We start from the raw sequence: 12124 nt of genomic DNA, 5'->3' as shown, positions 1-12124 counted from the left end.
ATTATGTAGTTCCCTGCTCAGCAGAAAAAGCAAGTATAGTGCTTCCAAATGGAATGATCCATTGCCATGTATTGCCGACACGAAACATCCGGTCGATGCGTGTCGTGAGCAAAGGCAGACGAGACGGTGGGTGCAGACCTTGTACAACGGAATTGCGCACGGCTGTACGTATCAGGGACTCAATGTCGATGGGAATCCGCTCAACCTGGAAAAAATTACCGCTCGTTGAGGAACTTGCTGTCAATGCCGACACGGTGGTCGATTCTGGTGAAGATGCCGACTTGAAGGCTGGGTTGGATGTAGAGGCTAAAGCTGTAACTGCAGCTGTCGTGCTTGGAGTGACATGTTGCACCAACGATGAAGGAATGCGGGCCCGCCAAATTTCCCAGCGAGAACTTGCTTCACCTGCACGACATATGCCTAACAGCCACTCAACTCTAGGCATGGGAACAATATCGACCGAGCCACGTGGATTCGGAATACTGTCGAGAGGTTGAAGCGGTAGACGTCGTGTATCAAGCCACTCAATAAGCCAAACGCGGTTGGATGTCTGTACGAGTAATAGCGTTGTGCCTGGCATGATTTGCATAGCTCGCACAGGCCCATCAAAAGGCATGTCTAACGCAAGATCCATGTCAATTGATGAGCTCCCTTTATCCAGTAGTTTCCATACGTGCAAGATTCCCTTTTCATCACCCGCGGCAAGATTGTGCCTATGTGCAGGAGATGCCAAGCAAGAAGATGAAGACGATGAAGTGGCTGTTGGTGCTGTTACCGTTTTAGGAGTCGCGCTAGTGGCGGATGGCGACAAAATCCCAGGATTCCGTGGTGGTGTAGGACGTATAGAAAGATCTTGCCGGTTCTGTCCATTAGAACATTGAGGAACAAGCACAGCACAGCGGATCGGCACGTTGGCAGGATTTTGGACCGTGTACATTTGGACGACGCGCAAGTCTTTTGACACATGATATATGGCAAGATGCCCACGCGACGACGAGGCGCCTATCCAAGTCCCTGGCTCATTCGTCGATAGAGACGCGGCTGTCCATGAGGGGGCGAGCTCGTTCTGCGATTCAACCAGAACGCGTGCACGACTCATGGAATCGCCTAGCATTGAGGGCCACGCATACATCGAGCCGTCACCATGGAGTGACAAGATGGACTCAGCGCAGAATACAAGTTTCTGGACCGAATGAAGACTGTCGCGCATGCCATTAGCATCCACACTATCCGCAGAAGCGTCGCTTAGCGTGACGGAAACATCAGTGAAAGTTTGGCCATCCAAATCCCACAGCGAGATGCGGCCGGACACTTGTCCAATCGCAATCCGGCCAGCTTCGGTGGCAAGTGCTGTGATTTGGGATGCATCCGCCATCAGCCTGTGTTTGGCACGCACAATCGGCAGCACATGAAGCGACGTGCGTGAACGATAGTCAATGCGTAGGGTATGATGCGTGTCAGCGCTGACAACCAGGTCTTCGGTGGCGGCTGTCACAAGAATTGGCGCGGGGTGAAGCTCGTCAGCATGTACACTCATGTGGATCGACATGGTATCTGATGGGGACGGGACCAAGTGGGCTCGAGCAAGCGACGCAGCTCAATGTTTTCGCTGTCGTGGTGTGCAGATGCCTCGAGTTTGTCTGAATGCAAGAGCAAATAGTTCAAAATCATCGACAGGATCACCATCGAGAGTGCGATCGGCGCAATGACAAACAGGAAGAACAGAAATACTGTCGTGCTGCGCCTGTCAAAAAATAGATGCTCGAGCCATGGCCCAGGCACATCCCCTGCCACTGATGCAGCATACCAATTGGGCCCCGTCGTCGTAACTAGAGTCCATGGCTCCAGCACCATCCGTACGAACGATTCGCCCGTCGGGTTTATTGCACGCCAGAAGGCGCCGTATGGGCTCTTGTCAAGTTCGGCATCCATAGGCATCTGCGAAATTGTGCGCTCATGCAACACGTGCTGGACTGCGTTGGACGACACGAGTTTAGGCCCATATGCGACGAGTGCAGCACATGCGGCCAATATAGTGATCGCTACACTGATACCTCGAGCCGTCCGGATGCGCCATAAGTGATATAGCAGAGAAAAAAAATGGGCCGCACCCGCGCGAGGGCCGTACAGGACCGGTTCATGCGGCAGATCAGGATGCGGCGTCACAGCCGTCGATGGGGCGCGAGTACCCTGCAGCAAGACTTCAGCCAGCTCCAAGCGTTGAATATCAATACTCAGCACGGTGATAAAGAACGTCATTTGCATGAAATAATCCACGACAAGTGCGCAAATTGTGAACAAGACAAACTGCGTTACAGCCTCTATCCGTAGGAGAGAGCTGAGTAGCAAAAGAAGCAGCACGTCCGTCGCTGTGGAGAGCGTAATGGGACCTGCTACTTGTGATAAGCCATACGCAACACGCGAATTTACTGTGAGCGAAAGTGGGGTGTTAGTGACGACTCGAATCATAAAAAGCATCGTCTCACTGCCAACAACAACGACGACAAACGGAAGGATGGGCCACGGCACAGCCGTTAGGTGGATACCCAGAAGTGCGCAAAGACTGCGGCTCATAATCAAGTCCATGACCAGCTGTGCACTACCAGTGAAGGCAATTCCGAAGCGCGAGTGAAGTCGGCGCATCTGGACAAGGCCGCGAAAAATGAATGTTAGAAGCAGCAAATACCCAGCAATCACAATTTTGTAGTCCAATGTTGGCCGCGCTCTGAGCGATTCTGGCTTGAACTGAAGAGTTGTTGAGCCTGCTGTAATGTTTTGAGGCATCAGAACGTGTGCTGGAACCACATGATCGACCGCGTCACGCACGACATCCGGCCACGCGTGCATGTTTGTCTCATGCAGGAAATACGTGAGTACCAAGTATTCTGCGCGGGAAAAGAGGGGTAGGAAGGGCCACCGCCCCGACAGAGTCGTTGAGTACAAAAGGGGAAGTGGGCTCTGCATCACAGTAGGCGCCACAGGGGGCGTTACTACAGCACGCACAGGACTCCCCGTATATGATTTGGCTGGATGTGGGTCGGCTAGCAAGACTTGCTCGTCTCGATGCCAGAACTCCAGAGGCGAGAGCACGAGACATTCATTCGTCTCATTCCGCCGTATGCAAGAGGGACCCGGAGTCTGAGAGTCTGATGTGAGGCGTTTGTCTAACTCATTTTGCAGCTGAAGAGCCATAAGTAGGAATTGTGGATGCAGCACACCGTATGGGGCACCGCCGCCGTGCCGTATAGCGTCTGAAGACAAAAGCACTTGAGCCACATGAACGACGGCAGGCATTTCACGCTGTTCATTGCTTACAACAGCAAGTGTGGGCGTCTCATCCCAAAGCAAGCGCAAGTCATGCACCGGGTAATCGTCGGAAAGAGCATGTGCCCGCACAGAGCCGGTGAGGTCTTGGAGAGATGCTTTTGCCATATCCCAAATGTTTGTCGGCGTCCAAGCGCCTGTCACACAGGGCGGCTCCATTCCAGGATGTATCCGATCACGCAACACACAAACAGGAGCATTCATGCTCGAGTCTGGGTCGTCAGATGTGGTCAACAAGTATATGACGACAGCCGGGTAGAACAACGACGCAATGACCAAGTTGCACAAAAGTACCATTCGCCGCTGGTGATGTGAGATCCAATTGCCATGCCATGCAAAAAACTCTGAAAATGAGAATTGCACGCGAGCATACACTCTTGTCAAGTGATCACGTACACGACCCCATGTACCTGCGCGCCATGGGACATGTGCTCGATGTTCTGACGCCACTGGCCCTGGTGCATTGTCACCAACTGGAAGCGACGCACTGTAGCGTTGTGTCCATTCATGAAGCTCGATGGATGCACGACTTGGGCCGTCATTGCGTCGTTTTAGACGTTTCAACATCTCTCACGACACATTCGTTCAGTCTCTTGAACCGTGAGCGGAGGGCTAGCAGGAAAAAAGAGAGATAATATGCGCGAAAATTGGAGCAGTGGCGAATGAAAAGTGCCTGTGTGGGGATTGGTTCGTTTGACGAACAATGAGCAAGCACGCCTAATAGCGAGCAGACCCCAACCACCGCGGCCCCCATCTCTTCCCCCAACATGGGCCAGCTGAGCCCGCCGCAGTGTACCCACACCCCACTAGGCACTGCTCGCACTCCACTGGGACTGCCTGTGCGGGGCTTGTCAGGTGCGCCGGCCGATATAATCACGTGATTCATCCACACCTTCACTGTGGCTTCCAGGCTGGTGCTAAGGGCGAGGGTGGGAGGGTGATTCGTGGATCGGGGGCCCGGATTGGAACCATATTACACAGTTTGTCTTAGCATGGTCGTCTCTGAATCGTCGAAGCCTCTCGCATTTGCCGTGGCATCTTGGCTTCATAGTCAGGAAGATGCACAACTGAAGAAGGCAGCAGACTCTGTGTGCGAAGCATGTGGCTTTGACACGTCCTCTTCAGCTGACAAGGATAAGTACGCTAAGAACTCGCCAGGTTTGCAGGCCATCTTTGATGTGTTTGTCAAGACGCAGCAGAAAATGAACAACACTAAGGATTCAGGAGCTGTGTCGGACTCTGGTGCGAATGTTGATACCAAACACGTGTCTGAGGAGGATTCGAGCAAGGCGGAGTCCTTGAAGAATGACGGCAACAAATACATGTCCGCCAAGGATTACGGAGCCGCTCTGGATTCGTATACAAAGGCCATTGAACTAAACCCATATTCGCCCGTATTTTATTCGAATCGCGCTGCTGCCTATAGCCAAATTGGCCAGCATGATGAGGCTATTGCTGATGCGAGGAAGGCTGCTGAAATCAATCCTACGTTTGGCAAGGCGTATAGTCGTTTGGGACATGCGCTGTTTGCTTCGGGGCAGTTTGCCGAGGCTGTCAAGGCTTATGAAAAGGGTGTCGAAGTGGACCCATCGAACAAGCTGATGAAGTCAGGCTTGGAGGCATCGAAGGCTAAGCTCTCGGACTCCAGCAGTGGGAACAAGGATGCGCTTGCGACGCAAGCGCCATCGAATGGCTCGAATGCGGATCCTCTCGCTGGTGCTGGCACTGGCACTGGTGCTGGTGCTGGTGGCATGCCCGATCTCAGCACTCTGATGAACAACCCTATGGTTGCTCAGATGGCACAGCAGATGTACGTGCTCACCACATGCGTTTTACGTACTAACGTAACCCAGGATGCAAAATGGCGGCCTTGAGCAACTAATGAACAACCCTATGTTGCGCCAGATGGCGGAGAACTTTGGATCCAGTGGTCAGATGCCCGATGTTCGAGCAATGATGAACAACCCACAACTCCGTCAGTACGTGTTCAGATGAAAAGTGTGCGCGCCGCAAGCTAACAGAGACAGGATGGCCCAGCAGTTTATGGGTGGTATGGGCGGTGGTGCACCCCGTCATTAAATGCGTGCGTGCTGCGCACCCGTAACATGCAATCAGTCCGATAGTCAAGCAGCGAGTTAGAGAAGGCACACCTGCATGATGGCATGATCGATTCCACCAAATAACGCACTCTAACTCCGTAGATTTCCGTCGCGCGGTTGCAACGCCCACACGTAGGGGCTATGTGATTCGGTCGGTAGAATAGAGGCGCACAATACACATATCACGTGTTTGGCCCGAGCGAATGGGCGAAAAGCGAATAAACGTAAGATACCGTCCGTGTCTAAGTCGCTGAAGTCTACGCTAGCCGGAATCTTCACATCGTCGACTGACATTAACAAGACGTACAAACCATGTCGAGAGAAGCAGTGTATGTACGACGACCGATAGTAGACAGGCTGGAATTACTCACACGCCATGTTCGGGTTGATTGCAGAGCGGACATTGGTCTGATTGGTATGTACTAGGGCCATGGACGATGCAGCGGCGCGATGGCTAGTGGCCACCCAATGCAAAGACTCTAACACACAAACAGGCCTTGCTGTGATGGGTCAGAACCTCATCCTGAATATGAACGGTATGTATGCATGGCACTGATCTTACGCATAAGACAAGGGATTCACTGTGGCTGCATACAACCGGACCACAAGCAAGGTGGACGATTTCCTTGCGAACGAAGCAAAGGGCACGAATGTGGTTGGCGCACACTCGATTGAGGAGTTTGTTTCGCTGCTCAAACGTCCACGCAAGGTCATCTTGCTTGTCAAGGCTGGTCCTGCTGTTGATGCATTCATCGAACAGCTTGTGCCTCACCTTGAGAAGGGTGATATTATTATTGACGGTGGCAACTCACACTACCCTGACACGGAGCGCCGATGCAAAGAGATCGAGGCGAAGGGCCTACTTTTCGTTGGCAGCGGCGTGTCGGGCGGTGAAGAGGGTGCCCGCCACGGCCCATCGCTGATGCCGGGAGGTAGTGAGGCTGCATGGCCATCACTCAAAGAGATCTTCCAAAAGACAGCTGCGCAAACTGACGGCGAGCCTTGCTGTGACTGGGTCGGTGATGGCGGTGCTGGTCATTACGTTAAAATGGTCCACAATGGCATTGAGTATGGAGACATGCAGCTCATCACAGAGGCTTATTGGATTCTGAAGCAAGGCTTGGGCCTGCGCGAAAGCGAAATCGCTCACATTTTCAAGAAGTGGAATAAGGGTGTGCTGGACTCGTTCCTTATCGAAATCACAAGCGACATTCTCGCTTACAACGACGACGATGGCGAGCCGATTGTTACCAAGGTGCTCGACAGCGCCGGCCAGAAAGGCACAGGCAAATGGACTGCGATGAACGCGCTGGAACTTGGCCAGCCCGTGACACTTATTGGCGAGGCCGTGTTTGCTCGCTGCCTTAGCTCGTTGAAGAGCGAGCGTCAACGCGCTGCGAAGATCCTGACTGGCGCGAAGCCACGTGCTTTTGAGGGCAACAAGTCGCAATTCATCGACGACCTTGAGCAAGCGCTCTATGCATCCAAGATCGTGTCATATGCTCAAGGTTTCATGCTTATGCGCGAGGCTGCTAAGGAGTACAACTGGAAGCTCAATAACCCGTCGATTGCGCTTATGTGGCGCGGCGGCTGCATCATCCGCTCCGTGTTCCTCAAGGATATTACGAACGCCTTCCGTAAGGACCCTCAACTTGAAAACCTTCTGTTTGATGACTTTTTCTCTCACGCGATCAAGAAAGCAGAAGACGGCTGGCGCCGTATCGTTGCCCAGGCTGTATTATGGGGTGTCGCGACGCCGGCATTCTCGTCAGCTCTTGCATTCTTCGACGGTATTCGATCGGAAACACTCCCTGCTTCTTTGCTGCAGGCCCAGCGTGACTACTTTGGCGCCCATACGTTCAGAGTCATGCCTGGCAAGGAGAATGACCGTCTCAAGGCTGGAGAGGACATTCATATCAATTGGACTGGCCGCGGCGGTAACGTGTCAGCTTCGACATACCAGGCATAAGTATATGTGCGTACTTGTATAGCTGGAATAAAAGAATCTATTTGTATGGACATTATTTTCGTCGCACTGGCGGTTTGCGCAGCGGCATCGCAGCGATATGGACGTGAGGAGTGGCGACAGGCCCAGTTGCTAGGCGGTTCGTTCGGTCCGCAAGCGGTCGTGCAGGCGAGGTAGTTATTGATGCTGCCGTTCCATTCTTCCCAGCTAGGACCCCTGACGAGGGCGCCGTGGATACTGACTGATGGGCTGCCGCTGGCGCTGCCACGGTCTTCATTCTGTGGGGACTCAATGATATGAAAGTGAGATCCATATCATCTGAAGACGATGGCGATTCCGCACGCACTGACGTCGGTCCATGAAGTGCTGCAGAAGTGTTCGAGCGTCTTGAGGTGCTAGCGGCGCCAACACTTGGATTACTCGGCATGTCAACGCGGACGGACAAGTGACCTTGCAAGAGTTTTGACGCATTGGGTCCGAGCTGTAGATAGTAGTTCGCGAACCGTTGGAATCTTGTCTTGCTCGAGTACTCTGCCAGGACCTTTTGGTTCAGCAAATGGTCGACAAGTCGCCGAACTTGATCGTCCGAATAATGAGCACCCGAGCCGTGGTACAGATTGTGATGGTGACCGTGGTCTTTGACTTCCTTTCTCTGACTTCCGCGGAATACATTGACGAAATGGATTCTCGTGAAGCGGGGAGGCGAGTTTCGCTGCTGGCGTTGTTGTGTGATGAGTTTCACCATGTTTGCAAAGTCTTTGGCTGATGTGGTCATATCCACGCAGTGAGCGGGGCTTCGCTGGCAATTGTCACAGCTGGCATGGCAGAGCTTGGGGTCGAACTTCTCACCAAAATACTTGAGAATATTCGTGCGACGGCACTCTGTGAGTGATTCACAGAACGTGCGCACCTGGTACAAGCTTTTGATTTGCAGTCGTTTTTGCTCAGCAGACGCATCGGGCGACTCGTCAATCATGGCCTCAAGCTTGCGACTGTCTTCCATAGACCAGAAGAGTATACAGTCCGACCATTTGCCATCGCGACCAGCGCGTCCCGTCTCTTGGTAGTATCCTTCAAGACTTTTTGGCATGGAATGGTGGATCACGAATCGGACATCGGCTTTGTCGATCCCCATCCCAAACGCAATGGTAGCAACAATGACCTTGAATGTGCCTGCTTCCCATCCCTCTTGTATGCGCAGTTTGTCTTCGATATTCAATCCCGCATGGAAGTGACGCGCTTGAATCCCGTACTTGTTGCCGAGGTCTGTCGAAACATTCTCGCAGTCTCGACGCGAGAGACAATAGATGATGCCACACTCATTCGCATGGTGCTTTTGAATAATTGCCGCGATGGTTTCCAGCGTTGCACTGCCTCGCATCTTCGGACACACCTTGTACGTCAGATTCGGGCGGTTGAACGACTGCCGCAGTACGAGTGCATTTCGCATGCCAAGGCTCTGCTGGATGCTTTGAACCGTATCAATACGTGCCGTCGCAGTGAGTGCCATGATTGGGACCGTGGGATATGTCTTGCGCAGCAAATTCAATCGCACATAATCGGGCCTGAAATCATGACCCCACTGGTCCACACAGTGAGCCTCGTCGATCACAAAGCGTGCGAGCTGATGTGTCTGGTATAGGTGCTGTAAAAGCTGCGAGGCCAAGCGCGACTTGCTGATAAACTCTGGCGTCACATAAAGAAGTCGTACATTGATGTTCTTGCGCAACAGTTCAGAGCTTGCATACCTTCGGTCAGCGTCGGACATGTCACCAGTAATAGCCATCGCTGGCACATCTTTACGCAACAGGCTTTTGACTTGGTTATGAATTAGTGCAAGAAGGGGGGACACAACCACAGTCAAGCCGTTAGTTCGACCTAGCGTAATTGTCGATGGAAGCTGATAGCAAAGACTCTTGCCACCACCAGTCGGCATGAGGCAAAATACATCGCGCCCCGAAAGTGTAGCGTTGATCGCTTCAAGCTGGTCAGCGCGGAACTCCTTCAGGAGGAAGATGTGATGTAGAGAGTGTCGGACCTGATCGTCCCATGGATAGAATAGAGTCGAGGAAGTGGGTTTGATTGGGCTTTGTTCAGATAGTGATGCAGATGGTGGCGCTTTGTTGCCTGCGCCTGTAGTTGTCGGTGTGGATGTGGGTATCTCCATCTGCACCAAGTCCTCATCGGGTATCAACATATCAAAATCATCGTCGTCATCAATATCATCTTCATCGAGAAGGTCAACTGATTCAGGCTCATGCTGCGACGGCACGGTCTGTGGCTGTGATGAAGACAAAAGCATAGAGGGTGAGGATGTCAATTGGGGCGTGGCTAATGGTGAATTCACAGGCTGCCCCCTTGATTTGAGTTCGTCCTCGATTGCACTCATTCGCGAGGCACAAAGCTGTTCTTCAATCTTGAGATAGTCAATGCTATCATTGAACAGTCCATCCCCACAGACAATAGAAGCACGTTTTTCCATTGCATGTAAACGCACCTGCTTCAAATGCGTGTATCGGTGACAAAGCTCCTCCAGACCCATGGACGACCAACGTGGACTTGGGATGGAGCCAGACGCCATGAATGTGGATCCCTGAGAAGAAGAGTCAGATCTCAGAACAGAATTGCGTCCTTCTTGGAAAGCACAGATTTTATCTTGTGAATCGAGAAGTGCAAAGTCCGAAGCTGGTGCCTGAGCGGGTGTCTGGACCAAGGATGATGCGTGTGGCGGTCTATTATCAGACACAGACACCTTCGCTGGGCCAGAATTGGTTAATTCACAAACCTTTTTACACCTCTCAGGCGAAGCATGCGTGTGTTCTGTTTTCGAGGGACTCGGTGGACGCTTCTTACCACGGTTATCTATCGTCGTCGAGCATACTGACTCCGACGATGCTGGCGGCGGGCTTGACAACGCTGGAACAGTCGGTAGGGATGGAGAAGGCACGAAATCATGCGTTTCCACAAACCTAAACCTGGGCATGTGTTGACGCAAGTTGAGGGAAGGAGCGTGAGCTGCTGCAGCTCATGAACAACGCGTCTCAAAGGAACGTTACGAGTGATGGACATCTAAACGCGCGCGCGTCGCGACGAACGTCGAAAGTTCGTCACGTGAATATGCCACAGCCCGCCACAAGAGGAAGCGAGGTAGGCTAAGAGTAGTTGAATTTCCTGAGATTTGAGGCTCCGAATTGCGTGGGCCGATCATTCAGTTCCAAACCAAATTGCCACATTCACACACCTCGCACACTGGCATATTCGGACGTGCAGGGGATGCACCACGCATGAGGGAACATCGATTGGGCACTAGCAGGGAGTGCACACCGTCATGGTGCTCCGATTCTCAGTCGCCATCTGTTTCTTTGACACCAGAACTGGATGGGTCGAACTTGACGCAATCAGACGAGCAAAGCCGACGATGCACACCTGCGCCTGCACGGTGTTCTGCAGCTCTACCCGGAGGTGACTGGGACACACTTGTACAGGATTTACATATGCTGTATCCACACCAAGATTCTGATAGTATAGCTGCAGCTGCGAGTGATGGGACAGCAGAGAAAAGGGACTTTCAGCTTCAAGCAGACGTGCCAACGTCTGACTGGATTTCTTCATTCACGGACACCCCCGCATTATTGACACACGTCAATGATACCCAAAGTATGAAGCGGACTGCAGCTGATGACAGTAGCAGCGCGATGCTTGAACTATGTCAACCTGCCAAGCGTCAACGCGTGCGACCGATTGGTGCGCGCCCAATTTTAGCATCCGGGTACCAAGTACCTGCTCTCTTGCCAATGGATCCCAGAGCTATTTCTAATGATATGAAAAGACCTGCTGCTGTGCGTGCTTGGCTCCTCGAGCGCCGAGCCCTCCTTCAAAAAGCTCATGATGACGTTTACAAAGATATGACGGGCCTTAAAAGTGATCAAGCACATTATGCAGAATTGCGCAAGCTTCTTAGTGATCGTATATGTACGTTACGGAAGCGACGGGGACAAACGATTTCGGACGTGCCTTTCGAACAGACTAATAACCACGTTGATGGCATAGGAGTTGGCATGGACGTTGTTGATGATATTGGAAGTGTCGGCGTGGACGTGAATGAGCTAGACGATGGCATATGGAATGCATCGAATGTCTCATCTGTTGCCGATTTATTGGAGAAGAACATCCTATGCCTGTAAAATGAACAAGAAATGGAACTTCAGACACATAAGCAAATGTGAACGTTCATGATGTACATTGCATCTATTTTAGAAAATGAATGATACCTACCGGTGCCTATATATATATATATATGTTTGTATGTATGTATGTGTCTATGTGCATGTAGAGCGGTCATGCTCTCTGTTCTGGAATAGATTTTATACGCAGTTATGTCTGTCATGTGTGAGTGAGCGAGCGTCATTGTCAGTGTCAGTGCGAGCGTGTATGTGTGTGTGTGGCGATGATGAATGCGCGGATAAAAATGAGTGACTGCGAAAGAATAGGAGCAAAGATACATCACGACGCCGATGCAAGCGCAGATGTCAAAAAAAGCACACACACACACACACACACACACTTTCTCTCTCTCTTTCTCCAAATCACAACACACTACAACGCTTACGCCGTAGCAAAGCGCCTTTCGTCCATTTCTTAGAGCCAAAAACTTCCTTAAAGAAGCCTGGAATACTTCTTGTACACCATCACCTGTTTTGGCAGAGCATTCGATATATCGTCGAGCTTCAATCTC

The 12124-nt window shown here is 51.9% G+C and overlaps 6 protein-coding genes across 6 annotated transcripts; 3 read left to right on the top strand and 3 right to left on the bottom strand.

Annotated features, from left to right (window-relative positions):
- Position 1: 1 nt before the first annotated feature.
- MGL_3888 (uncharacterized protein) lies at positions 2-1375 on the bottom strand (the record flags this gene model as incomplete). Its single annotated transcript, XM_001728842.1, has 1 exon — positions 2-1375. The coding sequence occupies one exon, from the start codon at positions 1373-1375 to the stop codon at positions 2-4; it is 1374 nt and encodes a 457-aa protein (XP_001728894.1).
- Positions 1376-1533: 158 nt separating this feature from the next.
- On the bottom strand, positions 1534-3621 carry MGL_3887 (uncharacterized protein; the record flags this gene model as incomplete). Its single annotated transcript, XM_001728841.1, has 1 exon — positions 1534-3621. The coding sequence occupies one exon, from the start codon at positions 3619-3621 to the stop codon at positions 1534-1536; it is 2088 nt and encodes a 695-aa protein (XP_001728893.1).
- Positions 3622-4316: 695 nt separating this feature from the next.
- Positions 4317-5403, top strand: MGL_3886 (uncharacterized protein; the record flags this gene model as incomplete). The annotated part of the gene is made up of 3 exons (XM_001728840.1): positions 4317-5134; positions 5178-5303; positions 5352-5403. The coding sequence occupies 3 exons, from the start codon at positions 4317-4319 to the stop codon at positions 5401-5403; spliced, it is 996 nt and encodes a 331-aa protein (XP_001728892.1).
- A 332-nt stretch (positions 5404-5735) lies between these two features.
- Positions 5736-7392, top strand: MGL_3885 (uncharacterized protein; the record flags this gene model as incomplete). Its single annotated transcript, XM_001728839.1, has 4 exons — positions 5736-5752; positions 5819-5838; positions 5918-5959; positions 5993-7392. The coding sequence occupies 4 exons, from the start codon at positions 5736-5738 to the stop codon at positions 7390-7392; spliced, it is 1479 nt and encodes a 492-aa protein (XP_001728891.1).
- Positions 7393-7444: 52 nt separating this feature from the next.
- MGL_3884 (uncharacterized protein) lies at positions 7445-9970 on the bottom strand (the record flags this gene model as incomplete). The annotated part of the gene is made up of 1 exon (XM_001728838.1): positions 7445-9970. The coding sequence occupies one exon, from the start codon at positions 9968-9970 to the stop codon at positions 7445-7447; it is 2526 nt and encodes an 841-aa protein (XP_001728890.1).
- A 703-nt stretch (positions 9971-10673) lies between these two features.
- On the top strand, positions 10674-11573 carry MGL_3883 (uncharacterized protein; the record flags this gene model as incomplete). The annotated part of the gene is made up of 1 exon (XM_001728837.1): positions 10674-11573. The coding sequence occupies one exon, from the start codon at positions 10674-10676 to the stop codon at positions 11571-11573; it is 900 nt and encodes a 299-aa protein (XP_001728889.1).
- Positions 11574-12124: the final 551 nt, after the last annotated feature.

The sequence above is a fragment of the Malassezia globosa genome, assembly GCF_000181695.2.
Source record: "Malassezia globosa CBS 7966 chromosome Unknown mgl_sf_11.1, whole genome shotgun sequence".
In the NCBI taxonomy this organism is placed as follows: Eukaryota; Fungi; Basidiomycota; class Malasseziomycetes; order Malasseziales; family Malasseziaceae; genus Malassezia; species Malassezia globosa.
Note: the sequence above shows the minus strand (reverse complement) of the source record. Positions and strands in the feature narration are given on the sequence as shown.